We start from the raw sequence: 27,894 nt of genomic DNA on the forward strand, positions 1-27,894 counted from the left end.
TACAGCGTACGTAGGCAAGATGGTATTTTATGCCCCAAAAGGGCTGCATCAAGTACCTTCTTGGAAGTTAGCAAGCAGCGAGCTCCGTAAGACAACATCAACCGCAGGGTGGGGATATTTGCGGTGTTTTTCCTTCCAGTCTTCTCCCGAAGGAGCCTTAATTGGATTTCTTTCATGTCACGTGTAATGACGACGCGCGACGACGCGACTTATCAATATCCGATAAGCCTCCAACACGAAACAAAGATGGGCACAGTTCTTTCGGCTTCAGCGGCCAAGCCACCAAGTAGTGAATGAAAGGAGCAATCTGGTTCTTTGTCGACCGTTTCATTTAATCTTGAACATTCTCTCGTCTCCCCTTTCTATTCAAATATATGCTATGGCCAGTTGTAATCCCGATATTTCAGCCGCCTTTCCTCGATGCCGTCAATGAAACGCTCTCAAACGTCCCTAGAGCCTTCGGACTCGGACGATGAAAATACTAGCGGCTACTCGACTTCGGTATGTGGCAGTCTTAACGTATAAGTAAGGCCGCTAACCTGGACGAACTAGCCAAAACGCCTCTGTAGGACTAACAGTCCTCTTTCAGAGGGGAGCGCGGTGGACAGAAATGATGGTGATGAAGAATCAAGAGTCCGATCCCTTACGCAGGCTCTTGATGATGACGATGAGGATGAACTTGAGTTACGGGCTACCCAGGTCATCCAAGAAAAATATTCGTTTGCTACTGATGAACCAAATATACCTGCCGAGCATGGCATATTGGAGCGTGTTGAGTGTTACAATTTCATGTGCCATGACCATTTTTATGTTGATCTAGGCCCTCTAATCAACTTTATCGTGGGCAAAAATGGTAGCGGCAAGAGTGCAGTCCTCACGGCCATTACTCTTTGCTTAGGGGGTAAGGCATCTACTACCAATCGAGGCCAGAGTCTAAAAAGCTTCATCAAGGAAGGCAAAGAGTAAGCGATACCCGAACCCTCTCGTGAATAGTTCTAATGTTGCAGTGAAGGCATGCAACCATTGTTGTGCGAATCAAGAACCAAGGAGATGGCGCTTATCTGCCAGATGATTATGGCAAGTTTATCACTATAGAACGCCACTTCTCCAGAAATGGCACAAGTGGGTTCAAGATAAGATCAGAAAATGGCCGTATCATGTCCACCAAGAAGTCAGAGCTCGATGCCATCATTGACTATTTCACCCTGCAATTCGACAACCCAATGAATGTTCTCTCCCAGGATATGGCCCGCCAATTCATCGGCTCATCAAGTCCTAGTGAGAAATACAAGTTTTTTGTGAAGGGCGTTCAACTCGAGCAGCTCGATCAAGATTATCGGTTAATTGAGGAATCCGGTGACCAAATCGAGGAGAAACTGAGGGGCCGGGAACAGGATATAGCGATATTGCAAAGTAGGAAGGAAACTGCGAACCGAAAGCTTGATATTTCCAACCAACATGACTCCCTGCGGAACCGGATCAGGAATGTTCGAAATCAAATGGCCTGGGCTCAGGTAGAGGAACAAGAAAGGGTATCCTTATATCTTCCCAAATCATCCATTACTTTCTGACAGCCAACAGATAAGGGACTCTTTAGACGAAGAACTTCTTGCGGCAGACAACCAGATCGCAGCTGACGAAGCTGATTTGACCAATTTTGATGTTACTATTAACGCGGCTGCAGCTGAGCTTGAGGCCGCCGCGGGATCTGTTCGCCAAGCTAATGCGAAGCGAGGCCAGGTCCAAGATGAGAAAGACGAAATCCAAGCGAGGTGGGATGCGCAAATGACTGAGCGTCATGGACTGCAGGTATGATCCGTAACCACCTTGCATTCACATGAAGAGCTTTTTAATGTTATCTCTAGGCCGAACAACGCCGGATCAGAGAATATCTCAAGGCAGCAGAAGAAAGAATAGCTACTACTCAACGGAGTATTGACGAAGAGAACCGGCGTTTAGCCGAGATTAGCGGCGGTAGCTTTACTCGAAAGCAGGAGGAACTTGAGCGAGCAAAAGAAGAAGCCTCCCAAGCCCGTGCTCAGTATGAGGAACATAGTAGCGACCGTGACCGTCTATTCCATGACATAAACGAGGCTGAAGAAAAAGTTCGGGAGGCCGAAGGGCCAGTCGATAAAATCAGGGCCGATGTCAAGGAGGCTGAATCGCTTTTGTCAACCCTGGAAAGGGAAGGGGGTCCACAGAATTCTGGGTTTCACGAGAGAATGCCATTCCTTTTGAGAGCCATTGAACAAGAACGTTCCTTTACTAATCGTCCTGTCGGGCCTCTTGGTCATTACGTGCGCCTGCTCAAGCCAGAGTGGTCTTCGATTCTTGAGAACGCATTCGGCACCACGCTGAACAGCTTTGTGGTAACTTCACCCAGAGACTCGAAGATTCTCTTCCAGATCATGAGGAGGGTTAACTGGTGAGTTTTCTATCTTCGTCACAAACTTGATGTCTCTGACACTGCCGAAAGTGAGTGCCCCGTTCTGATAGGGAGTGATAAACACATCAATACTTCAGGCAATGAACCCGATTCTCAGTACGATACAGCCTTGCGGGTCCTTGAGGTGAGGAACTTCTATAAGCGCCATCATGGGGAGTCTGGTCGGACTAATTCGCTTTTAGTTTGATAACGAGTGGGTTCGTGGACAGTTGATCATCAACCATCATATAGAAAAGATGCTGCTTATTGAGAACTTAGAAGAAGCATCTTCTGTTCTCTTTGATGGGCAACAGCCTAGAAACGTTAAACGTTGTTATTGCATTGACCAAACAAACAGACGCAGGGGTATTCATCTTTCTTTTAGCAGGACTGGTGAACCAAGCCAAGCACCAGTCCCAGCCTACAAGGGGTCTCCGCGAATGAGGTCTGATCGGGAATCTCAAATTAAGTGAATAATATCTATCGTTCTACAAGGCCCCCTGCTAGTGCTAACAACTTCTTTAGGGTACAGCAGAGTGTCGTGGCAGATCTAAAGCAGGACCTTAGCCGTCACGAACAAGAGCTTCGGTCTGCTCAGTCTCGGCTGGAAAGCTGCAAGCAAGCCCGTCAAAAACACGACCGAAGGTCAAACGAACTAAGAATTGCAGCACAGAGAATGGAAGACCGTGTCGAAGAGTTGATGGATGCGCTTGACAGGGAGGCTCCCGAGGATGGGCGCCTCGACGGGCTTCGGACCACACTGCAAGAGGCAGAAGAGGAAAGGCACCTTAATGAAGGATCTTTGAATGACGCCAGCGATGCTATGGAGGCCATGATGAAAAAACTGAAAGCAATCAAGCAAGAGCTCGCGGCCAAAGACGCTGAGATTGCCATCGTACAGGAAGAGCTCAAAGTTGCTCAGGATGCGGAACGCAAGGCTGATGAAGAGCGCCGAAAGAGGATAAATGATAAGAACGCAGCAGCAGAAAGAATCGAGGATCGCAAGCGGGACAGAGATAGAGTCAAGAACAAGCGAGATGAGATCGCGGTACGTATCGTTGACTTCAGCGAAAAGGCAAATATAATCTGTGACCGAGTTGCCATCGAGGAAGGTGAAACAGCGGCTAGTCTGGACAGAAAACTCGAACGACTTCACAACGACATCAAGCGCTACGAGCAACAGTCAGTATAATCATATGTCTACAAGTATGAAGCGCTAATCATTGCGTAGGTTGGGAGCATCTCGCGACGAGTTACTTGCTGAGGTCACAAAGGCTAGCGAAGCCTATGATCGAGCTTTGAAGCAAGTAGAGGAGTTTAGGTTGTTGGCCGAAGTACGTACAGACCTCTCCCCTTCTCCCCATGAAACATCCAGTTGCTGACATAAAAGCAAGGTTCTGAAGGCGACACTGAATGTCCGCAAAAACCGCTGGCTAATTTTTAGATCACACATTTCATCCCGTGCCAAGGCACAATTCACTTACCTTCTGAGTGAAAGAAGCTTCAGAGGTCGGCTTCTGACCGATCATGAGGGCAAGCTTCTGGACTTACAAGTATGTTTGCTCTTGGCCGTCATTGTTGCTACAGTACTCTGACAGGGCTTCATAGGTGGAACCGGACATCACAAAAGACAGCGCTGGTCGTGGTGCGAAGACACTTTCTGGCGGCGAGAAGTCATTTTCTCAAGTATGTCTGTTATTGGCATTGTGGGAGGCTATGGGGTCTCCAATTCGTTGCTTAGATGAATTGTAAGTTATCCAGAACCTTCAACAAGCCCTGTAGCTGACACGAATTCTCTAGCGATGTGTACATGGATCACATTAACAGGAAGATGGCTATCGATATGCTTGTATGTCGGACTTATCACGCTCAATCTGTACGTGCTAACGGGCCTATAAGATGCTAGCTGCCAGACGGTCGATAGGACGGCAATTCATTCTTATTACCCCCGGGTCAAGATCAGAAATTACTCTGGCGCCTGACGTCTGTGTAAAGGAGTACGTCTGTGAACGAGATTGCTTGAACTGCAGCTAACATGTTCCCTATAGGTTGGCGGAGCCCGAGAGGGGTCAGACAAGACTAACGTTTTCACGGTAATTTGCAGTGGCTGTTGCATCACTGGACTTCATTTCCTACTCTATTCTCCCAGACTATCCATTCTCTGTCCCTTTTTTGAGGAGGGGGGGGGGGCGGGGCGCTTTGGTCCGTTTCTTTCAACCTCACTGCATATCCTCTTTATGCATCAACGGTTTTCATCTACTTTCTAGAGTCCTTTCATGCAGTAACCAGTTCCCCTCGTTCTTCTTGCGGGCCATAGGATAAGACCGGGAAAATTATGGCCTGGGCACGGTATACTGCCGCATTTGCTATACTTGAGACACTATATGGAGGGATAAGATCGTCTTCCGCAGTGGGAGAAAATCAAAATCCGTGTCTCACTAGCAGAATCTTTGAAAACCCGGGGTTAGAGCAATATGTCAAGCCTAGAGCCTTGGCAAATTGATGAATCCGATAGTAGATGAAATATCTAAGCAGTTGCTAGCCTAGATAAGAACTCAAGATTTCAATGTATTGAACCCGGCGTTGTAAAGCAGCCCAATGTTTAGTAGAGTCGGTCTTTGCGGTGTGGAGTAACTAGTAGTTACCGCCTACGTATGTGCCTAGGTACCTTAAGTAAGACTGCCACATGACCCGTGCTGCGGAAGCTGCTGTTCCGTATTTATGTGTATGATGCGTATTATTCACCACTCCCACCACCACATTGAAGTTTTCCATCCTCTTTCCACTTCACTTTCTACGATAAGCCATTCGCCTTTCACTCTGTGCGAGTCAAATCCGTCAAATAAAATTCCTCAAACCCAATCCAACACCTAATCTTAGGATCGGCTACCCATACGTCCGAATTGTTCGAATCGCAGCCCACATCCGTGGCACCCACCCAGTTCTGTCTTCCCGAGTTTCGTTCCTGACGTCCAACCAAACGGCCCGCACACAGGCACTTCACATCAAGTCGCTGTCAAGTTTCCAGTTGACGATTCAATCATCAGAGGCCCCTCAAATACACCCTTGTCTCGTTTATCTCTAAGCATAGCTCTTTTCATCCTCATTCGGCTCCGAGCGGCCTCATTATATTGGGAACGGAAGCACAATCTTTGCATCCGGCCAACTCATTCAGCTCACCACATTGTGTTGTCCACCCGGCTTCCGGTCTTCTCGAAGATAGGATTTCCCAACATTAAGTACTTTGATTTATATCATTTCCCTCGTGAGATCACACAGGCTAATGTATCTCAGACTTGGATCGAGCTAGTAATCATCACTGTCTGTCCCATCGCATTTGAGTGTTCCGCAACATATATTTGGAGGAAGAACAAGCAACCTACCCCACCTGAATTCCAATATTACCTCTTTCTACACCTGATCATCATGACCGACGCCTTGGCCTCTCAGCTGAATAACACTACTTTAGGGTACATTCACCGTCACACGCTGGTTTATCCATATGATGAGGCTAACTTGAACACTTCGAAGGGATGCGAGCTCAGACGCGAAGTGGAAGGAGCAATTGAATGTCCCTGCCAAAGATGCAAGACCACAAACTGAGGTTCGTCTGGATCATGAACAATGGGTATGGATGTTGATTGCAATCTAATGCGGCTTAGGATGTGACTGCTACGAAAGGCTTGGAATTCGAAGACTTCTACATCAAACGCGAACTGATGATGGGTATATTCGAAGCTGGTTTCGAAAAGCCTTCTCCAATTCAGGAAGAGACGATACCAGTCGCTCTTACAGGCAGGGATATCTTGGCGCGAGCCAAGAATGGCACAGGAAAAACAGCAGCTTTCGTTATTCCTACCTTGGAGCGCATCAATCCTAAAAGCACCAAGACACAAGCCCTTATCCTTGTTCCTACAAGAGAGCTGGCGCTCCAAACGTCACATGTCTGCAAAACTTTGGGAAAGCACCTCGGTATCAATGTTATGGTCACCACAGGAGGTACCGGCTTGATGGATGACATTATTCGGCTGAACGACGCAGTCCATATCCTCGTTGGAACCCCAGGGAGAGTCCTGGACTTGGCCAGCAAAGGGGTTGCTGACCTCTCCGAGTGTCCTACATTTGTTATGGACGAGGCTGATAAGTTGCTGTCACCTGAATTTACTCCAGTCATCGAGCAACTACTATCATTCCATCCTAAAGACCGCCAAGTAATGCTTTTCAGCGCCACCTTCCCGCTTATTGTGAAGTCATTCAAGGTATGCTCCGTGCATGGAGATATCAATCACATGGATGCTGATATTCTTAGGACAAACACATGCGCAATCCGTACGAGATCAATCTCATGGACGAGCTCACTCTCCGTGGAATCACGCAGTATTATGCCTTCGTTGAGGAAAAGCAGAAGGTCCACTGCTTGAACACACTCTTCTCCAAGTTACAAATCAATCAATCTATTATCTTCTGCAATTCTACCAACCGTGTCGAGTTGCTCGCTAAGAAGATAACGGAACTGGGTTATTCTTGCTTCTACTCCCATGCCAGAATGCTTCAGCAGCATCGCAATCGGGTGTTCCACGACTTCAGGAATGGTGTTTGCCGGAACCTTGTTTGCTCGGATTTGTTAACTCGAGGTATTGACATTCAAGCCGTCAATGTTGTCATAAATTTTGATTTTCCGAAGAACGCCGAGACTTACCTGCACCGAATTGGTCGATCTGGCCGCTTTGGGCATCTTGGTCTTGCTATCAACCTTATCAATTGGGAAGACCGGTTCAATCTATATAAGATTGAGCAGGAACTTGGAACTGAGATCCAGCCAATTCCACAAAACATCGACAAGAAGCTTTACGTCTATGACTCACCGGACACAATTCCACGCCCTATTGCCAATCCATCCCAGCCCCAGATTACTGCCCAAGCTGCGAATGCAAACATTGGTGAGCGTCGTCACAACCACCATATGAATGGTGGGCAGTACCAATATGGTAGGGGCCGGGGCTCTTACCGCGGAGGTCGTGGACAAGGCCAGCGTCGCAACATGCAGAACGATACCAAGTTTGGCACTCAAGGACAGTCGAGCGGCAAGTCCCACCCAACGCAAGTGTCATAGACATAGGATCATGTGCTTCTCTGTCTCTTATCTTTCCACTTTTTACTCATATCTTGCATGTTTCCTTGCCTTTCTATCATATTTTCAAGTTCATTGTTCTGTTAGCTTTCTTTTCTTCCCCCCCCCACCCCCTTTTTCTTTTCTCTTCAACCTCTCCCGGGTCTTTTTTTCGTTTGGAGAGGCCAGGTTGCAAGTGACTACGGTAGCTTGTTCAAGCACTACAAATTCATTCTTTCTGTCATCGTTGCTGCATTCACTTGCCCGATATCATATCAACTATGATCTATGATAACGTTTGAAGAACTGTATTATAACGCATGCTCTCCCTTCTCTCTCCGTTCCGTGTACCTCTTCGGCCGCCTCACTTCCCGCTTCCTACCATCTTATCCTATACCCTACCCCACCCTCTTCTTCACTTCGCCACGCCAAAGCACTATGTACCTGCATTAGACGGTATGCACTTGGTACGGTGAGCACCATTATTGGCCTTCTGGCTTCCTTCCATGTACATAATCCCTTCTGCTCCACACCAGATGTTTCGATTCACGGTTTCGGGGCGTTTCCGGGCTTGAATTTCGACCTTCTTCTCTTGGCGTTTGAAGGTCTCTTTTTAACTAACAGGTGGGTATTTACTGATCAGTTTCCATAGCCGCACGGCTCTCCCGTCATTGCATATGCGTTATACGACTTCAAATCTTTAGGGTGAATGATGCGCCGAGTTGAAATACTTCACGACATGCCTCTGAACCTTGGCTCAGTCATGACTACAACTATCTGCATAATTTGTGGTCTGCGATTTGCATTCGGCGCACTGCGTTAATGGAGTTTGTTGTTATTTTGTGGCTTCATACAATAGCCATTGTCGGACCGAGTGATCTGGCCCTTTTCTCACGCGTCGCATCCTCACAACCAGTCACCTAGCAGTACTTCGCCATCATAAACATCGCAGTTGGCATTTTTCATCACCTGCTGATGGGCGTCTTTGTGAAGTACAGCAGGGGCTCGACGTTCGTTCGGTCTCAAGGCACATGAATTGCTTTGTGTTCGCCGACTAGGGACTCAATCTGGCATTTCATATTGTCTCTAGCATCGGTGGCGCGACTGTGATTAACAGCTGGGAAAGGGGGTGGGGGGGAGGCAGGAGAGTTTGTGCGTTGATGTTATGCACAAAGGTGAAACGGGTGGGGATATCACGAATTGAAGTGACAAACCCGAAGGAAAAGAGACGGGAAAAAAGAAAAACCCCCCTTCAAAAAAAGAAAAGAAGTGGAAAAGAAAAGGGCAGAAGCAAAGCACAAAATAAAAGAGAGAGAGAAAGAAAAAGACAAAAAAAATTAAAAAACAAATGGGAAAACCCCCAGGGAGTGATTGATGCCGCCGGGTTCTCTCGGTTTTTAGAGCTTACAAACTATGTAGTGCCTAGCGGAATGAAATCTTTAATCCCTGGGAATCAACCAGAATCATCTCGATAAATGTTGAACATACACCCCAAGTTACAATATGGGAAAGAGTGGTGAACGGTACTACGGAGCCCAGTTTAAGCTTAACTGATAATACTTTACTAATTACCTAAGGTTTACCCCACGTAACTGGGTGGGTTGCGGGAGTTGCTCTCGCCGAGCCCCGTATCCCTAGTATGACTCCTAGTGCTGAGCGACCCCCGGCGAATACACAGCAGTCGGCTAACAGACTTCCACACGGGTCCTGCAGCAGATATCCTGGCAATGGCAACCTCCGAGAACGATAAGAGGCCTAAGGTTTGCTGCAATCCTCTTGGTACCCCAACCGTTCACCAACGTTTCTCCCTAACAAAGTATTAGCCCAGCAGCCTGCGGTCCATCATCGCAGGCTCTACTGCCGGTGCAATCGAGATCGGTAACCATTCTCTTATGATAAATTAAGATGCTGCTTGCTAACTCGATGGCAGCAATCACCTATCCGGCCGAATGTAAGACCTTTTCAGACCTGGACCTTTCAATTATCGGTTAACACCTGGCGCGCTCAGTTGCGAAAACCCGATCTCAGCTCAATCGCAGACTACCGGACGCAAAGAAACTCCCATGGCCGCCATTTGGAGCACAATGGTACGCTGGGTGCACAACTTTGATTATAGGGAATTCACTCAAGGCAGGAATTCGTGAGTCCATCCTGTTCCACCGAAACGATCTTGTAGCGGTATAGTCACTTATGCTGAGATCTATCTTCAAAAAGGGTTCGTCGCCTTCGATTGGTTGAAGTCGCTTTTGCAGGATGAAAACGGCAGGATTTCTGGACCAAGAACAGTCGTCGCAGGTTTCGGCGCAGGATTTACAGAGTCATTGCTAGCCGTTACTCCATTTGAGAGCATCAAAACACAATTGTCCGTTAAGTTTTGACCCTCATCGTACCATCGTACTGGGCCATAGCTTCTGCTGCGGATTGTACGAATAGAACTAACTGTGTCTGATGTCAATGAATACTGCAGAATCGATGATCGCAAATCACAAAATCCTCGCATGCGTGGATTCTTACATGGCAGTAAAGTGATCTTTCAGGAGCGGGGTGTTCGCGGTTTCTTTCAAGGCTTCGTCCCTACGACTGCACGACAGGCTGCCAACTCAGCTGTTAGGTTTTCGAGCTACACAATGTTGAAGCAAATGGCCCAGGGTTATGTCGCTCCAGGTGAGAAGTTGGGAACCGCGAGCACTTTCGCTCTGGGAGGCATTGCAGGCCTCATCACTGTGTACGCCTACCTACCCCTCGGGTATTGCTTACGATCATTATACTAACACTCTTGTGTGATAGCTATGTTACGCAACCTCTTGATACTGTCAAGACAAGGTATGTATCTGGCAGGCCGGGGGTGCATCATTTCAATGTAGCCGTACTCTGACACAACAGCAGGATGCAATCGCTGGAAGCCAGCAAGAACTACAAGAACAGTTTTGTCTGCGCTGCGCGTATTTTCAAGGACGAAGGCATCTTCACCTTCTGGTCTGGTGCTGTCCCACGGCTAGCGAGATTGATTATGAGCGGAGGCATAGTGTTTACGATGTTCGTGCTAAAACAGCCCTTTCGCTCAGTGTGCATGCGACTAACCCTCTTACAGGTACGAGAAAACCATGGATGCTTTGGATGGTCTCGATCCGGAAAGGCGATACATTTGATGGGGAGCACTTTGGCCTGGCCAGTAGGTGCGACACATGGTGAGAAACACCATTACTATTCGGAATGCCCGATGCGTGTGAATTTATAGTGTGCCATACGATATGACTGTATCTACATCATGCCTATAAGCGAATAGCTGTCTTTGTGACGATACCTTGACCCTAACGCGGTTGGGCACGCAGTCCTTCTTTATCTTGGACTGATTCTTCAGCAGCCAAGGCCTCTATTTCGCGCTCGACGAGCCATGTCCGTACGCTTTCCATTACGGTTTCTAGGCCCTCACCACCATCAAGAACACTGTCCAGGTTGTGTATGGTGAGGCCGCTGCGATGGTCTGTGCAGCGATTCTGACCGTAATTGTAAGTCCGGATCTTGTCACCGCGTCCCATTCGAGCAACACCGCCCATTGCTCCTCTCCTTAGGTTAACCAATTCCTGTTCTCGGGCTTCTCGTCTTGCTTCAGCTATTCTCGCCCGTAAAACCTGCCAAGCCTTCTTTCGATTGGCATGTTGGGAACGTGAATCTTGCATGGAGACAACGGTACCCGTTGGTATATGGGTTAACCGAATAGCTGACTCGGTTTTGTTGACGTGCTGACCGCCTGCGCCACCGGCTCGCATCTTCTCTGTGCGAACCTCTTGAGGATCCACATAGTAGTCGCTGTTTGGGTCCTCGAAATTGAGTGAACTATCCAGGCCGCTCCCGGAGTCTGGAAAACTAGGAAGTATCATCACACTAACGGCACTGGTATGTGTGCGGCCCTTCGCCTCGGTGGCGGGAACCCTCTGTACTCTATGAACTCCCGACTCCGTTCTCAGGATGTCATAGGCCCCATCCGCGTCAATTTCCAGGACCGCTTCACTCAATCGGTCTTGCGCAGGGCCGTCTGCAACATCCTGTTTTATGAGGCTATACCTGAAGCCACGACGTGAACAGAAGGCGATATACATCCTCAAAACCTCAAAAGCAAAAAGACCAGCCTCGTCACCACCTGCGCCGGGGCGTATTTCGAGCAAACATGGGAGGTCTGCGAAAGGGTGGCGAGGTATAAGAGCCTTCTTCAGATTATCCGCTATGGCAGGCAGCGCGACCTTGCTGCTCTCCAGATCTTCAACTGCAAGCGACCTCAGCTCAGCATCGGTTTCCGGGTCATTAAGCAATGACAAAAGTTCAGATATAGACTGCAATTCGTCAATAAAGCTCAGTACATAAACACATTGGAGAAAGACATACACTATTTGCGTGTTCCCACTCTTTTAAGGTACTTGCGATTGGCGCAAGTTCACCCACTCTTTTGGCGAGTTTCGCATCGAAAACCTCGGCCAAATGAGCGGAGAGTGTGGAATGTTCATTGGTCAGAGAACGAGCGCGTGCTAAAAGGGCTTGTGAAATGCCGGCAGAATCTACATCGGACCATATTAGTTTATTGCTAGACAATGAAACAGACATAGATATGAAGGTATAGCAGACCAGTTTTTAGGCCGCGCCGTTGTAGAAACGGACGGGGATTGGAACCAATCCTAGCAGCAGACCGCACGAAACATCGAGCGCATATCCAGGGCGCGTTGAACATGTTCTATCGAGCTGTGATTGAATAAACCATGCTCGTTGGTCCCGACTCGAGAAAACCAGCTGCTGGAATCTCGGCTAGCTCGAGATTTGGGGCATGCGGAGGTTGTGATATGGCAAGTACGGAGCTCCATACGGGAATCTAACGGGTGGTAATATTACCGTATGTAAGGATGTCGTAAAGGCCAGACTGGAAGAAGATGGTCATGGATCAAGCTTCCTTTGTCCTTCCCCTTCGACGAAGGACGATATAGTGTCTGTCCTGCCCGCTACTGTTGGCATTGATAATATGTGAAAGTGCTTTCTGACCTTTTCAGGGTCCCTCACGCTCTTTTCAACCTTCAAGCCTCTTGTCATCCATTTCATACTGACCATACGTCCTGACCTACTATGATACTTGCGCCATAACTTAATCCTGCTTCCATCGTCAAAGTCCCATTCCAGGTGTCTCACGGACTAGACGAACATGCACTTGCCTCTGACATCTCTTACGGTCTTTCTGGCCTTTTTTTCCGCTGGCCATGGCCTGCAGTCTTCCCAGATTCCCTCTGACACCCCATTATCGTCTTTGATCGCTTCTGCGAAAACTCACCTTGCGGGTGGTTCCCCCCGCGAGGCCTTGATGTATTTTGATGCAGCTGTGTCCAGAGATCCCACAAATTATCTTACACTCTTTCAGAGAGGTGCTACCCATCTGTCCCTTGGTAAAAGCTCACTGGCTCTTGAGGACTTCGACCGGGTTCTCCAACTGAAGCCAGACTTCGAAAGCGCTCTTCTACAACGAGCACGACTGAGAGCCAGCTCTGCTGACTGGGCAGGTGCGTTGGATGATCTTGATAAGGCTGGTAAGGGGTCCACACCAGAGTATCAAGAACTCCGCGATTCGCGTGATGCTGCGTCTGCCGCGCTGGAAGCGGAAAGTCGCGGAGCCTGGGATGTCTGTGTAAGCCAGGCGAGTGTAGCTTTGTCCAAGGCAACCATGTCTTTGAGCCTGCGGCGGGCTCGGGCACATTGTCGCTTTGAGACTGGTGAAACAGAGCAGGGAATCAGCGATCTTCTTCACGTGCTACAAATTCACCCGAGCTCCTTGGAGCCCTATCTACAGATATCATCTACACTTTTCTATGCCTTGGGAGACACAGACCGCGGTATCGCCCAAATACGCAAATGTCTGCATTCTGACCCCGATTCCAAACCGTGCAATCGCCTTTACAGGAGGGAAAGGCAGCTCGTAAAACAGTTGCAAAAACTGGAGGACGCTCTGAATGCGCGAAAACACAATAACGCCATCAATATACTGGTAGGAGTCGGTAGTGAAGGCGGTCTTCTTGATGACGTGCGGAAGGATGCTGCACAGGCGAAGGAGGATGGTAATATCCACCCAAAAGCCCCGAGCAGCCTTTATGCCTCACTCGTCGAACGAACCTGCGACGTTTTCCGAGAGGTTTGTGGGACACCTAACCCCTGCTGAACATCACCCTTTCCGCGGTACATGACTAAATCTCGTCTCGCTTCTAGGCGCAAATGCCCAAGCGGGCTAGTTCCTACTGCTCTGAGGCTTTAACTTTCGATCCTAATTCTTTACCAGCGCTGCTCCTCGAGAGTCAGCAAGCTATTGACGAGGATCGATTTGATGATGCTATACGGTTGCTAAATCAAGCCAAGGAACATCATTCCAGTTCGAGGGAAGTTCAGACCCTGTTGCAGAAGGCCCAAGTTCTACAGAAACGCTCCAAGCAGAAAGACTACTACAAGGTTTTGGGTGTGAGCCGTGATGCGGACGAGAGGACCATCAAGCGTGCTTATCGGCAGCTTACGAAACAGCATCACCCTGATAAGGCCATTTCCCAGGGTGTTACCAAGGAGGAGGCTGAGAAGAAAATGGCCTCAATTAATGAAGCTTACGAGGTACTATCAGATCCTGAATTGCGATCCCGGTACGACAGCGGCGATGACCCCAATGACCCCGAGTCACAAAGGGGCCGGCCTTTTCAGGGGAGTCCGTTTGGGCCAGGCGGACAATTTTTCTTCCAGCAGGGCGGCGGTCAGCAGTTCAAGTTCTCGGGTCAGGGCTTCAACTTTCCCGGCGGGTTTCCTTTCCGCTAATGTTGGGGTCCGGACTTCCAACTGCTGGGAGGAATATACTGTACTTAAGTCATGCACCTTTTGTTCTTGTTCCAGTCTGTTTCGGGACTGGCAACCATTTTGTGCCTTAGCCATGTCCTGGTCTTCTAATACAAGGCAATACTGTGTCTCAAGAAGCGTATTCATAAACATTCTGATGTCTCACATTCGAGTAGACTGGACCTGGTTGATTTTGTTTCGATACGGATTGGCCTTGTGCTCTTCTCTACGTTCGTTCCATCCTTGCTCATCTTCCTGGGCGGTCTGTTAGGGGAACGTAGCTAACCTGGAACACCTTTTCTTTGCGGACTGAACCATCCTCTCTTTTTTCAACTACCCAGATATACTGTCCTCCCCCCAGCCCAAAGCTAGCCTCATCATCCTCCGCATCGACGGGTATGAACATTCGCCCTGGTGCGCGGAGCTGCTCGATGAGTACGGGGTGAAGGTGATGTGCGGCCGCGCCAACATGGATGGCGTCGTACGGTGCACCTTCTTTCCAGCCCAGGCGGCCATCGGCGGTAATGAATTTCACCCTTCCCGAGTCAAGAAAGCTACTCCCCTCTTTTGATTTGCGCATGTTGGTCTGTGCCAGTTCCACCAACTCCGGAATGTGGTCTACACCTATAACCTGGCCATCGGCTTCGCTTGTGGACGAAGGACTCGCGACGAGGTTTGCAAGCACGTGGGTGAGGTAACCCGAGCCAGATCCGATGTCTAGCACACGCGAGCCTGGCTTCAGATAGTCGATGAGGTATTCACAGGCATGTCCATGCATGTGGGGAGCAGATATGGTAGCTCCATGCCCGATGGGCTGCGGTGAATCGGAGTATGGCCTTGAGGGCGCATAGTGGGCGCGATCAACCTTGCACTTTGGTTAGAAACGCCATTTCACCCAGAAAGCAGGAATGTTGTCAGGTCGTCCAGTGCCCTTTAAGAGGCAGACATGTGGCTAGGCGTGAAAGAATGGGGCGGGGGAGAAGGGGGTCAACGGGTCCGGCGATTGTGTCAAACAGGGGTAAGCACTGGCCGCAGTGTTTTGACAGTGTGTGAAGTCCAGGGATAGGAGCTACTACTCACGCCTAGCATGGCATTCTTCACTCTTTCATCTTTTATCAGACCCGTCTTAAACAGATTCGCGATGAGCTCGCTATTCGTGGAGCCGGAGCAATACCACGCCATTGATAGGGACCTTTGCAGGAGCTTCTTAGGTAATGAGGATACTCTTATGGGTGTCTTTTTTGGCATGTAGCGTGCGACTGGTTTCTTTTACTTTTTAATCCGAGACAGCAGGCAGTGCCCGTCGCAGATGCCAATATCGGACCTGGCCTGTAGATGAGATCACTAGGCAAGCAAGTGTTAAGCTGCAGGTACGCTGCTTTTCACAGGAGCCGTTCACATGATGGTCGTAGCCTTAAGTAGCTATGACGCCATGCTAAACCGCCTCCGGTCACGTGTATATACCCGGGGTTGAACCCCTTCGGTGTCTGGGAAGAAGGGGCACACCGGGGAGCTAATGTTTATCGGTTGCTTTGTACGGGATAGGCACGCACGTATGGTATATTGTATCATGCGGTAGACTATTTAGAATATGGGCCCTTATACGTGACGGTATCTGTTCACTGGTTGATGCACCACCGTTTTATGGTACAGATGTATGTCTGTACATATGATTATATATAAACTCGGGTATCGAGAACTACACCCATGCTCGGAGTCCATGTAATACATATTATACACTGATTACACGCGAGAATAAGTAATATGAGTCTAGTTAAGAAATCCGAATCCATAGCTTTTCAAAGCCTAGCAAGCCAAAATCACACAGACACAATACTCTGTACCATCGGTCTCGACAAGCAAACAACCTAACCACGCAAGGGCCGGGTAACTTGTAGATACTAAGCACTAGCCGCACTGGCTTCATAACAATTAATAAGCAAGCATATTAACCAGGTATTAACCCACAGTACCAACTTAATCAACCAGCCAACCAATAACTAGTTAATTACTAGGAGTAACTGACTACTACTCCGCCAGTTAACCAACTGATCACTCAAAGTGACCTACTTAACTGACTGATCAACCAACAAGGGCCCGGGCCGGTAACCAGCTATCACATCCCCGAAAATTCACAGGACAAAGCATACTCTACCAGACCGGCCCATGGATTGTGACGGGATTTAGAAGCCCACAGTGCGATCAGATGACCAGCAGGATGGCTGGATTGCTAGTTGATTGCACCACCCCACCATGGAATCGCCCACAGCAGATCCGGATACACAGGCTGAGGTAGATCTCATGATACTGGATTACCTCCTGTGCATGGCCATTGACCAAGTCCTGGACTCCGGGAATGGTAAAGTTGAAGATGACACTAGCTGGAGTCTCGATACGATCAACAGTATGGATATTCCTTCCGATGCGCCCGATAGTACATAGGTACTGACGTTTAACCCAACAGCCATCAAGACTGCACTCCTACCATCGGACACTCTTTCCAAAGACATGCAGATAAAAACCCAGATACTAGAGCTCGCACAATTGTTCAGTGATGGCAATGGAAAAACAGAGCCAGGCAGAGGTCTTGCCACCGAATTGTCGCAGGAAGACCAGCGCAGGAGTCCAATTACACGATCTGGAAAAAGCACCCCCCAACCATACCAGCCCCATGAAAGCGACAAACTACCCGCCCATGATACCCAGGTTGTCGCCGTTGATAGATCCTACAATGCGCTAGTCCAATTTGTCACCCTTTGCGGCACTGCGAGAGACAATTTACCAGATGGACACGCTGATATTGCTGCGAAATTAATAACCCAAGCTGCACTGAACGAGTACCACACTGCGGGTGTTAAGGCGCCAGGCAGGTACAGAGAATGCATTGAACGTGTCACTGCGTGCCTGCGCGAAGCCTTGGATCCGTATGCAGAGCAGGTAAATCTAGCATACCTGAGCACCCTGTTACCATCCATCGACCTTGCATCAGCCGAGTCGGAAGGATCTGGGCGGAAGTCACCACGCGGAGATACTATTACCCGCTCGGTACATCGTTTCCTGACCGACCTCATGAAGACACTAGACCCTCCAATACTCATTCAACTCGAGAGAGGGAAACTTGGAGGACTGAGCCGTGAAGAGACCCAGCAGTTGAAGGACAGGATAGGGCTTTGATAGTAGAGAACGTCTTGGCATGTACGTATATGGTAATCTGAGCCAAGTTGTTGGGATTCCACAACAACCATAGGCAGCAATGAAGCTTAATGAAGTTTGTATTGTAAGCTGATACGCTTGGTTACATCTCCGTACAGGACTGTTATTCTACAATTCGAGAGCGTAAGTGCAAAAATAAGAGGCAAAAGGGAGTGATTGATATGTGCCCAAGACCTCCAATACCCAACAGGCTAGTTCAACCAGCGTGAGAAGCCTAGCCCAGCAGCATCCGACGGGGGTCTTCGATGTATTCCTTGACCTGCGATAAGCCAGAGTTAGCACACAATCCGGAAGAAAATGTCCAAGAAGAATTATTAACCTTAACCAAGAAAGTTACAGCCTCACGACCATCCAAGAGTCGGTGATCGTAAGTCAGGGCAAGATACATCATCTGTTCAAAGTATTAGCGACCACTACGGCCTTTCCTCCCTTTCTATGTTTTCATGCAGAAGCGTGGGGACATACAGGGCGAATTTCAACTTTACCGTTCACAGCCACCGGCTTGTCCTTGATTGCGTGGAGTCCGAGAACAGCTTGAAAAGAATTAGATATACATCCAAGCGACACACCAAGATTCAGACCTACCTGTCTGTGGGAGGTTGATAATGGGAGTTCCCATCAGAGAGCCAAAAACCCCGCCCTAAGCGTACTGTTAATACCTAAGCGAACACCTGGTAGACAACAAGTAAGCACTCACATTGCTAATGGTGAAAGAGCCCCCGGCCATGTCCTCGATGGTCAACTTATTATCACGAGCCTAGCAGAAAGCACGTTAGCCACCTTTCATTCAAGCCAGCTTCCAGATAACCTCCAACCTTCTTGCCAAGATCCGCGATGGCCTTCTCAATGCCAACGAGGTCCATGGTCTCTGCATTGCGGACCACTGGTGTCACTAGTCCTTTCTCAGTAGCAACGGCCACGCTGATATCCACGTAATCACGATAAACAATGGTGTCTCCACCATTGGGACCCTCGATGGAGGCATTAACAGCAGGAACGTCTTTCATGGCGAGAACACAGGCGCGAGAGAAGGCACTCATGAATCCGAGTTTGACACCGGTCTTCTTCAATACGTCGTCCTTGTACAGCTTGCGGAATTCCATGAGAGAGGACATGTCAACTTCGTTGAATGTAGTGAGAGAAGCTGCGGTGTTCTGGGACTGCTTCAGACGTTCTGCGATTCTCAATCTCATCCTGTTCATTTTAACCTATCGAGAAAGCAAGGAGATCCAATGTTAGTGGAGGAAAAAAGAAGGTCGATGCAGCCAATCGGCCGGGTACATACCCTCCTTTCTTCGCGACCCCCAACGCTGGGCTTGGCAGGTTCGGAGGCCTGAGGCTTTGTAGCTACCGGCTCTGTTTTCTTTGAGGGACTGGGCTCCGAAGGTGTGGCCTTCTCGGATGAAGACTGGGGTGCTTCGGGTGCCTTCGGTTTCTCAGGTTCGGAAGCCGTGGGCTTGTCAGCAGCAGCTGGGGCGGCCGGCTTTTCATTTGCGTCTTCAGTCTTGGTTTCAGGGGCACCTCCAAGCTCCAACTTGACAAGGTCCTGTCCAACTGTGACGGTGTCTTCCTCGCTCACGAGGAACTCTTTGATGGTACCGGATTCAGGGGCATTAACGGATACATCAATCTACACAAGTGAGTCGCTGATTTATATTTCACAGGGTATATCCGCTGTAGCGGGAAGCGGCCATCGCCTGGTCTCAGCGCTTACCTTGTCAGTCTCAATGGTTGCGATCTCCTCGTCCCGTTCAACGTAGTCGCCGATCTCTGCCGCCAATATTAGCCCAGTCCATTGATACGTCGAGCGCTGAGACCTCACGTTTGGAGAATTGCTTCAATGTCCCTTCGGTGATCGATTCCGCCATCTGTGGAACCTTGACAACAGTGTCCGCTAACCGGAAACAACAACAGGCATTAGTAAAGTAGCGTTTCGAGACAGTGGAAGGAGGATATTACCATAAGTTCGCACCTGAGCAGCCGCGAAGGGAGCGATACCGAAGCGAGACATTTTGGGTCTATGGCAACAGTTAGTCGTTGATTGCTATTCAACAAACAAGACTTGGTACCACTGACCCCAGAGCCGTAACCTGCTGGAGACCCGCGCTTGACTTGAGAGGACCATTGGCGCTTTTCTGGGAAGCAATGGACATCAAGCTTCTGGCGCGGCCGATGTGGAGGCTGCGGGAAACGCTGGCGTTTCGATGAAGAGTCCTCAGGTGTTGCCCAGAGAGGCGATGAAACGGTAATCGAGAAGCCATAATGACTGGCTTGGGTCCGTCTGGATAATCAGATTAACAAAGATTGTAGAGATGTAGCCGGGAGTTGTGGTAGCACAAAATAGGCCCCGTAAAGAGTGGACGTTGTTGTTGTTGTTGTTGTTGTTAGGCTCTAGTCCTATGGATATTTCCTGTCGGGAACTGTAGAGTGACGAAACTTATGTCAGTCGAGGGCACTGCAAGCTCAAGCCCGGGCCGAGACAACCGGAATTTCCCTCAACGAGCGCGGCATTCCCTGCGCCCGGCAAATGAACGGAGTATTATTATTACGCTACTGCGGGCGTCGAAAAGCACCAACTTGGTACTTTCGTGACCCGCATAGGATCATTAACGGCTGGGTAACTGAACGAGCTGTAAACTTCGTGCAAAAATCAATATAGACTACAACCAGACGGCCGTGGTTCACAAACACGGCAGACCTGAGAGAAAAGTGTCTTAAGACAACTCACGCCTACGGAACGGAACTGCTGCAGAATCAGGATGCCTCTCAACGCTGGCGCGTAGGTTGACCAAAGGAAGAGCGAATAGAAGATATCCTGACTTTGTTGTCCAGTTCACTTTATCGACGGTCCCTGAAACTGGCCCTTGATTGGGCCGTTCACCGCCATATCTGGAGAGGACAAGCTGTGTATATCCGCTCACTTTTCGAAGCCAACAAAGATGTCCGCGATCCCCGTCAGCAGAAGGTAAGTGCTGCTTCTCACTGCATTGAACAACTAGTGTTCATAGAACTGACGGTAAAACGAACAGGTACTGCTTCAAGAGACAGAGAAGCTCCTAGAGACATGGAAACACCCTGACCCTTACCGTGCACCTACGGCCCCGGGTGGTAAGTCTGACCAGAGTGTGCTTTATGAAACGGATATCTTGATCTGACATTTCTATAGGCAGCAAGTACGAGAGAAACATTCCCGCCCCTCAATTGCCCCGTGAGTGAACCAATAATGACCTACTGAATGCATCCAATATTGACGCGGCAATATCTGCTAGTTGCTTCGGACAGCTCGGCACACTGAGTATGACTGCAGCTCCTTTGCGCAGTTATCTTGTATTCCTAGGTCCATAGATGAGAATAAATTGACTACTACATCCATATATCCTGGGGGACCTTTAATTGCTTAAATAATGGGCCACTTCTTTAAGGTGAAAACAGCTCAACGGACACCATTTGGTCTTTACTAGGCGAGCGCACTCCTTACACGAGTCTTGACTAGGATAGAAAATTGAATCCGTGAAAATGCTGTCGGTATCATTCCATGCCCGTAGACATAATGTACAACCATAAACTGTGGAAACTAGAAAAAGAAAACGCAGAGCCATAAACGTTCCGACCAGAACCCCGTTATCACATCAATAAGAGAACCAAACCGCGCCGAATCAGAGAACCCAAATTAGAAAGAAATTGTTTACAGCTCCTGGCTTCCCGGGCCCTTTCCACTCTTGGGGGTCTTCTTGGGCAGAAGGTCTGTGTATGGTCAGCACCACATGTCGGACTTTCAGGTGGAGCTGGAACTTACTCTGGTGGATGTTGGGGAGGACACCACCCTGGGCAATAGTGACATGACCCAGAAGCTTGTTCAGTTCCTCATCGTTGCGGATGGCGAGCTGAAGGTGACGAGGGATGATACGGGTCTTCTTGTTATCGCGAGCGGCGTTGCCAGCCAATTCAAGGATTTCGGCGGCGAGATACTCAAGGACGGCAGCGAGGTAAACGGGAGCACCTATTATATGATGTTAGGCATATCATTTGATAGGACACTTTAATGATAAAACGAGTATCACTTACCGGCACCAACACGCTGGGCGTAGTTGCCCTTGCGGAGCAGACGATGGACACGACCAACGGGGAAGGCGAGACCGGCCTTAGACGAGCGGCTGCGATTTCGTGTCAGTTTAATATCTCGAAGAAAACGCGAGATGGACGGGTGGCATACGATTGGGCGTTCTTGCTGCCGCTGGCCTTGCCTCCAGATTTGCCTCCAGTCATTTTGATAGGTGGAATATGAGTTTTTGTGAAGGTGTTTAATTAAGAAGTTGTAGTTAACAAGTGACGATGGCGATAAGCGGGTTACGGTGCTAAAGGGTTGACGGCCAACGCGAGGGAGCGGAGGACATATATAACAACGCGATCAGGGTGACGTTGGACTACTCGGGAGCCTTTCAGATCACCCTCTCGCTTAGCGGGGTCAGCCAATCACAAATGAGATCATGCTCCGGCGCACCCATAGCTTGGCAGAGAGTCTTTGGTATGATTCCGCGCGTGGTCGCCCCCAATACAGTTAAGCGTGGTAATTAATCATTCTAGTTTCGATACGGTTATATTAGCGTGATCTTAGTCAACTCCCCACAGTGGACGACGCGTTCTCCCTCATCTAATCATACAGATCATACACAAGTGTGACCGTATTGAAATTCTGCTTCTTTTGCGGACTCAGGATCAACTGAGTATTTGCGAGCTAGTATAAGTAGCGCGCCTCCCTCGTCACCGCGTCTCCCTCATTCTTATCCTCATCTTCACTCTATCCTCTGTCGACGCCAACGCAACCACCGTACCTTATACTTTTATCACAACTCTTCATCTTTCATACCTAATTTCAAATCTTTCAATATGCCTCCCAAAGCCGCTGAGAAGAAGCCCAGCACCGGTGGCAAGGCCCCGGCTGGCGGCAAGGCTCCTGCTGAGAAGAAGGAAGCCGGCAAGAAGACTGCTGCCGCTGCCTCCGGCGACAAGAAGAAGCGCGGAAAGACCAGGAAGGAGACCTACTCCTCTTACATCTACAAGGGTGAGTGGTTTTAAGGCATCTAGTTTGAGATGATAATTATTGACTTTCGTTCGTAGTCTTGAAGCAGGTCCACCCTGATACCGGTATCTCGACTCGCGCTATGTCCATCCTGAACTCTTTCGTCAATGGTATGTTGTGAAACGAACCGCAGTCTACATTTAAGCAAATACCTAACGCGTCCTAGATATCTTTGAGCGTGTCGCGACCGAAGCCTCGAAACTTGCTGCTTACAACAAGAAGTCCACCATCTCTTCACGGGAGATCCAGACCTCGTAAGTGCTTTGCAGACCAAAATGGTAGTAAATAACTAATATCTCCTAGTGTGAGGCTCATCCTTCCCGGCGAATTGGCGAAGCACGCGGTGTCCGAAGGCACCAAGGCTGTCACGAAGTACTCGTCGTCTGCCAAATAAGCATTTTCTTTTCTTTGTTTTCTTTCTGCAGGATTGTTCTTTTGCTACCTCGTCATCTGTTACGGTTTTGAGGTGGTGGGTTACAGGGTGTTTGCGGGATTCTAATGTGTCATGGGATGGCTTTATTTCTTTTTTCCCCTTGGGCCAAATGTTTATGGTTGCTTTTTTTTGTGACGTGAATGCGGTGTAACATAACTCGGATGTGGGGTTGGTTGCGCGGGTTTACCTTCCTCAACAGAATTCGAATATCAAATTGCCTAGTTGCATGTCTATAAGATTAGAGCGCAGTGGTGCATCATTTCTAGGCTGGGTACTAAGGTTAATTCATCTAAATGTATTGACAGCAAGAGCTATTCGATATCATCCAGCGCTTCAACCTGGTCAAGTGCTTCTGCTTCCTGATCGTGGTCAGGATTCATCTGCTTGAGTACATGGATTATCGGCCGTCCCTTGACGGCTTGTATGCGGTTTAACCAGTCGTCCCAATCTTCCTGGTCTCGGATGAGGAAGCCTATAAGCATGCTCGGATCCATGTCACGCACGTGAATTCTTCTCAAGCGCCGTGTATGATAAGTATCAACCTCCTCTTTTGAGTATAGTTCGCCTCCTTGGCGATCTGGAAGCGCAGGGCGGGTATAATGTGGATCTAGATAAAATAGATGTGACCCTTGGGCTCCAACAAAGTAGTGTGACGCCGACGGGCGTCCCCTATTGATGACGTCAGCTTTGATGAAGAGAAATAGCTCACGGGTGGGCAATATACCCTGCAATTCCGACTGATTGGGGGAACTGCAATGTGGATTTTAGGCCATCCCAATAGACTGGAGTGATATGGTCGATGCCGAGCCTTGTTCCTAGCAGTATCAGGGTAGGCTGAAAGACACCGGAAGAGTTTCGGGCGACATTCATGAACCTGTCCTGGTAAACTTCCGATGTATCATTAGAGACATAGACCTTGAGTGTAGGACTTCCACACTGTGCCGAAAGTGCTCTGTGTCGTTGTTCAGTTTACTTCTTTATATTAGTTGCTAGATGCAATGCGGAACATACTCTATGCACTTGGCCGTTGCGGAGGGCCCAAACCATTCCCCTGGGAACTTCCCACACGATTCGGCGCCATGCTTGACGAACCGATGTACAGAGAAGGGTGCAGTTGGTGTGTCGGCGAAAAGAGACAGTAGCTGTGACTCTTCCTCGAACCTCGCTCCACGGCGCCAGTCTGGTCGGATGTTAGCAGTACATTCAGGTCACGCGTGTAAATGATAGTACCACGTCCTAGGACCAACGTAGATAGTGCATTTGCCAGCAGGCTCTGACCGGAGCGTATCATACAGCCCCAGCCAGTATCGGATGTAAATCCTTGCGTATCTACTAATTGGCTTCTTAGGCGTACCCCCAGTGTCATCGATGCACTTTTGTCGTCTCCCTCGACTCTGGGTATCGGGGGGAAATTGGACCTATACGTCATCCAGATTCTTGATTCAAAATCCAACAGGAACGACTCGGGCCACGCATGTTCTGATGGTTTCCGATAGTTGGTCGTTCCCGTCGCGTTATCTCGGGCGCTGTTCTTGTCGGCTGGCACCGGTATCAGTATGATTTGGAAAAAATGCGTCTTTTAACAAGAGACGAGTAATTATGTTTTGCTTGGGCTTACGTGTCTCCCCCCTTGGGCTGACATCCTTCTCGGGGTGATACTCTATTCCTAGGCACCATATCGAGGAAGTAGGATCTTCATCATTCCTGGGCTCTGGGTCCCAGAGATACTGTACGATGCGTTTGCTGCACCGTCCTATGTCGACTGTGTTCATGTCTGCTATCGTTCCGATACTCTAGGTTGCGCTTCCCTGGTCGCACAGACAGAGACGGTGGGGGTTGGTGTCGCAGTACGTCACTAGACAGGTCTGCACTATATATTATCCTCGGCCCGTTGGAGACGGGAAACCTAGACGGCGGGGCTCTGAGGGAGAGATATTAATAGTGCAACGCACTCTCCAAAAGTAATATAATGACAGTTACCAGCGCGGCAGATCACAAGGTTGGTAGCGGCCAAAGAAGAACAGTTAACCACAAAAGGGAGCTTAGTGTGACCAGGAGGGGTCATACAGTATCTATGCATTTAGTTGTAGTCACGGGGCCAGCTAGGGCGGGAGTTGCTACTACAGCTGAAAAAGCTTAGAGAAGGCTATCTATCATAGGCCCTTACATATTCACACCAAAGACTCAGTAAAAATTGAAAAAGTATAGTAACCCTGACCAGTCTTGACATCGTATGTGGGAAAGATACTAGGCCTTACTGTCTCTCAGTGAATCAAGGCCACCCAGACCCTCAATGATAAAGCCCGCCTGTGTACCCCACCGGGCACCTTCGCCGCCTGCCATCATTACATAAGTGAAGATATGAGACCGCAGATAACACTGCCAAGAGCGAGGGACTAGATTAAGCTCCGAGGCAGTAAAGGTACCATCTCCAGTCGCTTATCCTCATCCGGTCGACGAAACACCCTTCTATCTCCCAACCGACAAAAGGATTACAATCGTATCATAGGATAAGGCCAAAGGGAAAAGGCAGTAAGCCAAGCGGAAAGAAAAGGCCTGCAAGATGACACGATCCAAGGCAAAAGTCCGGAACAAGAAGCAGAAATCAGTGGCAGATGATCTTCTAGGTACTGTATCATAGTTGTCACTACTTCACGTTACAGTCACATTACTGACTCTTCGAAGACCTCGGCAAAAATCATCTTACAATGCAGCAAGAAGCGCGCAACACTGAAGGACGCAGCCTATGGCGGACTGGTGCCTCACTACGCCACCAAACAGTCCGTTTTGTGAGCGCCCAGGACATTGACCGGGAGAGTGAAACGCAAACCCCCCCAAGCACAATCGAGATAAGCGCACGCGAAGAGAGTCTGGAAACACGGACGACTCAGGATTGTGATCAAGCAACGGCTACGTCTCTGTCAGAAGGCAGGCCGAAGACCGAGGACTCGCCCCTCTGTGTTGAGTTACTTGACGACTTCGAATCCACAGCGATATCGGATTCAATGAAACATCTCTCCAAGAAGTCTCATGACGATTCGAGTGAAGATGAGGTTGTGTTTCGTGGCAGGAGACACCATTATGGGGAAGGCAGATCACACCCGTCGGATACCCGGACGCAGAAAGTTATTGCCGGTAGTCAGCAACCAAGAGCATCCGAGCACAGCAAATTGGATTTCCTTTCCTCAAATTCTGAGCCCAAATCATTGCCCGCTCCCAAGCCTCCACAGACAGAAACATGCCCACAAGAAATGGACGATAGCCCAAATTACTTCTCGCTTACCAGCGATAAGCGGCGGCGCAAAAAATGGAAAAGAGACGATGATGACATACTCGCCGACTACATAGATAATATTGACACCGAGTACTTGATACCAGGGATACTGGGCAGCTCTCCGCACTCTGTTGAAGCTCAAGAGCCAGACAATGCCGACAAGGTGGTACCAACGTCCGCTACGGGCCTGAACTCCGCAGCTGAGAAGAAAATGCAGCAAAGCGAGGCTTCTGCTCAACGCGATAATCTGACACTGAGCGATGAGCAAGAGTGCGGCGAAAATGAGGTTTTTGAGTGTAAGTGGAAATACTCAAATCTCTTGGTCGTCACGCCTGTGGGCGTTACTAACTGGGCAAAGGTCACTACAATCATTTGGACGAAGAAATCAGTCAAGAGGTATCCGTTAACCGAATTTCTCATACGGATAGCGCCTCGACCTCTTCGTCAGACGGTTCGGACACAGAGGACATAGAAGAAGACAAATCTGAGGTAAGAAACCTCACCATTCCACGTCTGCTAGACATCCACCCCTCGAAAATCGAACCACCCTGATATATCATTACTGACTTCAAGCAGAACCTGCACGCGGATGGTAACAGCTTCTTTGCGTCTGCGACGGCTTTTGCTGATGCATTGGAGTTTGATCCCTACTATGGATTCGATATCATGGACTTCAACCGACCAAGTGTGAAAAAGAAGTCTAAAGGAAAGGGCCGGTCCTTGGACATTAGTCTATCAGATAGTGAACTTGAGTCCGAGTTGGTAAATGCCTGGCAAAACGACAGAGCAAAGAAAAAGGCTAGAAAGCAAAAACGCGAAGAGCTGCGCTCCCAGGGCCTATTAGGCCGGGGCCGCCAAAACCCGTCCTTGAAAGACAAATATTCCAATGGAATCGGCACCGAGGACCTGAGAAGCGAAATTCGACATTTCCTCCTGTCACCAAGGAATAGGTACATATGTTCCCTCCTCCTCAGTGAATCAGACTGCTTCTGGCATATGATATCTGACACATCTTCTTTGCAGCTTGGCTTTGCCTCCCATGTCGAAGCAACACCGCAAACTGGTCCACGAGTTGGCCAATGTCTTGTCTATGAAATCGCAATCTCGAGGCAAGGGGTCCTCGAGGTTCCCCATCGTAAACAAGACCTCACGGACTCCTGCATATTCATCCAAAACAATATCTCAAATGGACCGTATATTATCAAATGGGCGTGGGCAACGCGGGCTCAAATCCCGCGACTCGAAGCCGAGCAAGCCTAGCAAGTCGCGCCGCGGGCGAACCGATGCAACTGTTTCCTACATGGATGGTGATGTCGTCGGAGGATCGGCACCTGAAATTGGTGCCGAGAATAAGGGCAGGGCTATGCTTGAGAAAATGGGATGGAGCATTGGCACTCCCCTTGGTTCTATGAATAACAAAGGTATTCTTCAACCTGTTGCACATATTGTGAAGAACTCGAGGGCTGGGTTAGGATAGGTAGCATGTGCAAGCGATAGTCAGAGAAACTTGGTACTC

At 49.0% G+C, this 27,894-nt stretch overlaps 12 protein-coding genes across 12 annotated transcripts; 7 read left to right on the top strand and 5 right to left on the bottom strand.

Annotated features, from left to right (window-relative positions):
* Positions 1-789: 789 nt before the first annotated feature.
* Positions 790-7,538, top strand: BO79DRAFT_225038 (DNA repair protein SMC6; the record flags this gene model as incomplete). Its single annotated transcript, XM_025683709.1, has 16 exons — positions 790-962; positions 1,013-1,532; positions 1,582-1,809; positions 1,866-2,425; positions 2,501-2,570; positions 2,629-2,894; positions 2,951-3,607; positions 3,657-3,732; positions 3,820-3,894; positions 4,034-4,173; positions 4,226-4,274; positions 4,325-4,426; positions 5,666-5,746; positions 5,979-6,029; positions 6,088-6,684; positions 6,864-7,538. The coding sequence occupies 16 exons, from the start codon at positions 790-792 to the stop codon at positions 7,536-7,538; spliced, it is 4,320 nt and encodes a 1,439-aa protein (XP_025543573.1).
* A 1,662-nt stretch (positions 7,539-9,200) lies between these two features.
* Positions 9,201-10,778, top strand: BO79DRAFT_207172 (putative mitochondrial tricarboxylate transporter (Ctp)). The gene is made up of 9 exons (XM_025682126.1): positions 9,201-9,295; positions 9,359-9,413; positions 9,466-9,486; positions 9,544-9,675; positions 9,750-9,897; positions 10,003-10,260; positions 10,323-10,358; positions 10,422-10,571; positions 10,627-10,778. The coding sequence occupies exons 1-9, from the start codon at positions 9,263-9,265 to the stop codon at positions 10,682-10,684; spliced, it is 891 nt and encodes a 296-aa protein (XP_025543574.1). The 5' UTR covers positions 9,201-9,262; the 3' UTR covers positions 10,685-10,778.
* A 24-nt stretch (positions 10,779-10,802) lies between these two features.
* On the bottom strand, positions 10,803-12,342 carry BO79DRAFT_166540 (putative mitochondrial translation release factor (RF-1)). Its single transcript, XM_025679322.1, has 3 exons — positions 12,156-12,342; positions 11,919-12,088; positions 10,803-11,866 (listed from the first exon to the last, which is right to left on the bottom strand). Exons 1-3 carry the CDS (start codon positions 12,256-12,258, stop codon positions 10,847-10,849), a joined length of 1,293 nt encoding a protein of 430 aa, XP_025543575.1. The 5' UTR covers positions 12,259-12,342; the 3' UTR covers positions 10,803-10,846.
* A 145-nt stretch (positions 12,343-12,487) lies between these two features.
* BO79DRAFT_284979 (DnaJ and TPR domain protein) lies at positions 12,488-14,506 on the top strand. Its single transcript, XM_025688302.1, has 2 exons — positions 12,488-13,698; positions 13,773-14,506. Exons 1-2 carry the CDS (start codon positions 12,721-12,723, stop codon positions 14,358-14,360), a joined length of 1,566 nt encoding a protein of 521 aa, XP_025543576.1. The 5' UTR covers positions 12,488-12,720; the 3' UTR covers positions 14,361-14,506.
* Positions 14,507-14,539: 33 nt separating this feature from the next.
* On the bottom strand, positions 14,540-15,718 carry BO79DRAFT_284980 (protein-L-isoaspartate O-methyltransferase). The gene is made up of 2 exons (XM_025688304.1): positions 15,459-15,718; positions 14,540-15,243 (listed from the first exon to the last, which is right to left on the bottom strand). The coding sequence occupies exons 1-2, from the start codon at positions 15,624-15,626 to the stop codon at positions 14,626-14,628; spliced, it is 786 nt and encodes a 261-aa protein (XP_025543577.1). The 5' UTR covers positions 15,627-15,718; the 3' UTR covers positions 14,540-14,625.
* A 715-nt stretch (positions 15,719-16,433) lies between these two features.
* On the top strand, positions 16,434-17,625 carry BO79DRAFT_284981 (uncharacterized protein). Its single transcript, XM_025688305.1, has 2 exons — positions 16,434-16,782; positions 16,843-17,625. The coding sequence occupies exons 1-2, from the start codon at positions 16,632-16,634 to the stop codon at positions 17,550-17,552; spliced, it is 861 nt and encodes a 286-aa protein (XP_025543578.1). The 5' UTR covers positions 16,434-16,631; the 3' UTR covers positions 17,553-17,625.
* Positions 17,626-17,632: 7 nt separating this feature from the next.
* BO79DRAFT_207178 (putative dihydrolipoamide succinyltransferase) lies at positions 17,633-20,060 on the bottom strand. The gene is made up of 11 exons (XM_025682127.1): positions 19,668-20,060; positions 19,551-19,609; positions 19,414-19,485; positions 19,306-19,361; positions 18,877-19,221; positions 18,407-18,799; positions 18,289-18,348; positions 18,177-18,231; positions 18,057-18,124; positions 17,911-17,982; positions 17,633-17,850 (listed from the first exon to the last, which is right to left on the bottom strand). Exons 1-11 carry the CDS (start codon positions 19,850-19,852, stop codon positions 17,806-17,808), a joined length of 1,410 nt encoding a protein of 469 aa, XP_025543579.1. The 5' UTR covers positions 19,853-20,060; the 3' UTR covers positions 17,633-17,805.
* Positions 20,061-20,214: 154 nt separating this feature from the next.
* BO79DRAFT_166554 (NADH dehydrogenase [ubiquinone] 1 beta subcomplex subunit 9) lies at positions 20,215-20,952 on the top strand. The gene is made up of 5 exons (XM_025679323.1): positions 20,215-20,370; positions 20,424-20,556; positions 20,621-20,699; positions 20,758-20,799; positions 20,861-20,952. The coding sequence occupies exons 1-5, from the start codon at positions 20,351-20,353 to the stop codon at positions 20,884-20,886; spliced, it is 300 nt and encodes a 99-aa protein (XP_025543580.1). The 5' UTR covers positions 20,215-20,350; the 3' UTR covers positions 20,887-20,952.
* A 109-nt stretch (positions 20,953-21,061) lies between these two features.
* BO79DRAFT_188310 (histone H2A) lies at positions 21,062-21,961 on the bottom strand. Its single transcript, XM_025680587.1, has 4 exons — positions 21,805-21,961; positions 21,657-21,745; positions 21,388-21,591; positions 21,062-21,335 (listed from the first exon to the last, which is right to left on the bottom strand). The coding sequence occupies exons 1-4, from the start codon at positions 21,855-21,857 to the stop codon at positions 21,277-21,279; spliced, it is 405 nt and encodes a 134-aa protein (XP_025543581.1). The 5' UTR covers positions 21,858-21,961; the 3' UTR covers positions 21,062-21,276.
* A 435-nt stretch (positions 21,962-22,396) lies between these two features.
* BO79DRAFT_235332 (histone H2B family protein) lies at positions 22,397-23,207 on the top strand. The gene is made up of 4 exons (XM_025684468.1): positions 22,397-22,653; positions 22,710-22,781; positions 22,838-22,925; positions 22,975-23,207. The coding sequence occupies exons 1-4, from the start codon at positions 22,479-22,481 to the stop codon at positions 23,063-23,065; spliced, it is 426 nt and encodes a 141-aa protein (XP_025543582.1). The 5' UTR covers positions 22,397-22,478; the 3' UTR covers positions 23,066-23,207.
* Positions 23,208-23,371: 164 nt separating this feature from the next.
* Positions 23,372-25,108, bottom strand: BO79DRAFT_166565 (cysteine protease ATG4). Its single transcript, XM_025679324.1, has 5 exons — positions 24,723-25,108; positions 24,335-24,643; positions 24,116-24,284; positions 23,829-24,056; positions 23,372-23,773 (listed from the first exon to the last, which is right to left on the bottom strand). The coding sequence occupies exons 1-5, from the start codon at positions 24,874-24,876 to the stop codon at positions 23,416-23,418; spliced, it is 1,218 nt and encodes a 405-aa protein (XP_025543583.1). The 5' UTR covers positions 24,877-25,108; the 3' UTR covers positions 23,372-23,415.
* A 704-nt stretch (positions 25,109-25,812) lies between these two features.
* On the top strand, positions 25,813-27,855 carry BO79DRAFT_225050 (putative R3H and G-patch domain protein; the record flags this gene model as incomplete). Its single annotated transcript, XM_025683710.1, has 4 exons — positions 25,813-26,674; positions 26,737-26,867; positions 26,955-27,328; positions 27,402-27,855. The coding sequence occupies 4 exons, from the start codon at positions 25,813-25,815 to the stop codon at positions 27,853-27,855; spliced, it is 1,821 nt and encodes a 606-aa protein (XP_025543584.1).
* Between the last annotated feature and the right edge of the window lie 39 nt (positions 27,856-27,894).

This window comes from Aspergillus costaricaensis, assembly GCF_003184835.1.
Source record: "Aspergillus costaricaensis CBS 115574 unplaced genomic scaffold BO79scaffold_4, whole genome shotgun sequence".
Taxonomy (NCBI): Eukaryota; Fungi; Ascomycota; class Eurotiomycetes; order Eurotiales; family Aspergillaceae; genus Aspergillus; species Aspergillus costaricensis.

Coding starts and splice junctions, on each gene's coding strand:
- BO79DRAFT_207172 (XM_025682126.1), top strand. CDS start 9,263: ATGGCAACCTCCGAGAACGATAAGAGGCCTAAG. Junction 9,296..9,358: donor AGAACGATAAGAGGCCTAAG/GTTTGCTGCAAT, acceptor ACAAAGTATTAG/CCCAGCAGCCTGCGGTCCAT. Junction 9,898..10,002: donor GAGAGCATCAAAACACAATT/GTCCGTTAAGTT, acceptor TGAATACTGCAG/AATCGATGATCGCAAATCAC.
- BO79DRAFT_166540 (XM_025679322.1), bottom strand. CDS start 12,258: ATGTTCAACGCGCCCTGGATATGCGCTCGATGTTTCGTGCGGTCTGCT. Junction 12,089..12,155: donor ACGGCGCGGCCTAAAAACTG/GTCTGCTATACC, acceptor GGTCCGATGTAG/ATTCTGCCGGCATTTCACAA. Junction 11,867..11,918: donor AGTGGGAACACGCAAATAGT/GTATGTCTTTCT, acceptor GACGAATTGCAG/TCTATATCTGAACTTTTGTC.
- BO79DRAFT_284979 (XM_025688302.1), top strand. CDS start 12,721: ATGCACTTGCCTCTGACATCTCTTACGGTCTTTCTGGCCTTTTTTTCC. Junction 13,699..13,772: donor CCTGCGACGTTTTCCGAGAG/GTTTGTGGGACA, acceptor TCTCGCTTCTAG/GCGCAAATGCCCAAGCGGGC.
- BO79DRAFT_284980 (XM_025688304.1), bottom strand. CDS start 15,626: ATGCCAAAAAAGACACCCATAAGAGTATCCTCATTACCTAAGAAGCTC. Junction 15,244..15,458: donor TGAAGAATGCCATGCTAGGC/GTGAGTAGTAGC, acceptor CCAAAGTGCAAG/GTTGATCGCGCCCACTATGC.
- BO79DRAFT_284981 (XM_025688305.1), top strand. CDS start 16,632: ATGGAATCGCCCACAGCAGATCCGGATACACAGGCTGAGGTAGATCTC. Junction 16,783..16,842: donor GAGTCTCGATACGATCAACA/GTATGGATATTC, acceptor TTAACCCAACAG/CCATCAAGACTGCACTCCTA.
- BO79DRAFT_207178 (XM_025682127.1), bottom strand. CDS start 19,852: ATGGCTTCTCGATTACCGTTTCATCGCCTCTCTGGGCAACACCTGAGG. Junction 19,610..19,667: donor CAGCAGGTTACGGCTCTGGG/GTCAGTGGTACC, acceptor CTGTTGCCATAG/ACCCAAAATGTCTCGCTTCG. Junction 18,800..18,876: donor GGGGTCGCGAAGAAAGGAGG/GTATGTACCCGG, acceptor CTTTCTCGATAG/GTTAAAATGAACAGGATGAG.
- BO79DRAFT_166554 (XM_025679323.1), top strand. CDS start 20,351: ATGCCTCTCAACGCTGGCGC. Junction 20,371..20,423: donor ATGCCTCTCAACGCTGGCGC/GTAGGTTGACCA, acceptor TTTGTTGTCCAG/TTCACTTTATCGACGGTCCC. Junction 20,700..20,757: donor TGCACCTACGGCCCCGGGTG/GTAAGTCTGACC, acceptor ACATTTCTATAG/GCAGCAAGTACGAGAGAAAC.
- BO79DRAFT_188310 (XM_025680587.1), bottom strand. CDS start 21,857: ATGACTGGAGGCAAATCTGGAGGCAAGGCCAGCGGCAGCAAGAACGCC. Junction 21,746..21,804: donor GGCAGCAAGAACGCCCAATC/GTATGCCACCCG, acceptor ACGAAATCGCAG/CCGCTCGTCTAAGGCCGGTC. Junction 21,592..21,656: donor CGCCCAGCGTGTTGGTGCCG/GTAAGTGATACT, acceptor ATCATATAATAG/GTGCTCCCGTTTACCTCGCT.
- BO79DRAFT_235332 (XM_025684468.1), top strand. CDS start 22,479: ATGCCTCCCAAAGCCGCTGAGAAGAAGCCCAGCACCGGTGGCAAGGCC. Junction 22,782..22,837: donor CCTGAACTCTTTCGTCAATG/GTATGTTGTGAA, acceptor AACGCGTCCTAG/ATATCTTTGAGCGTGTCGCG. Junction 22,926..22,974: donor TCACGGGAGATCCAGACCTC/GTAAGTGCTTTG, acceptor AATATCTCCTAG/TGTGAGGCTCATCCTTCCCG.
- BO79DRAFT_166565 (XM_025679324.1), bottom strand. CDS start 24,876: ATGAACACAGTCGACATAGGACGGTGCAGCAAACGCATCGTACAGTAT. Junction 24,285..24,334: donor TACGTTGGTCCTAGGACGTG/GTACTATCATTT, acceptor ACATCCGACCAG/ACTGGCGCCGTGGAGCGAGG. Junction 23,774..23,828: donor CAATCAGTCGGAATTGCAGG/GTATATTGCCCA, acceptor CGTCATCAATAG/GGGACGCCCGTCGGCGTCAC.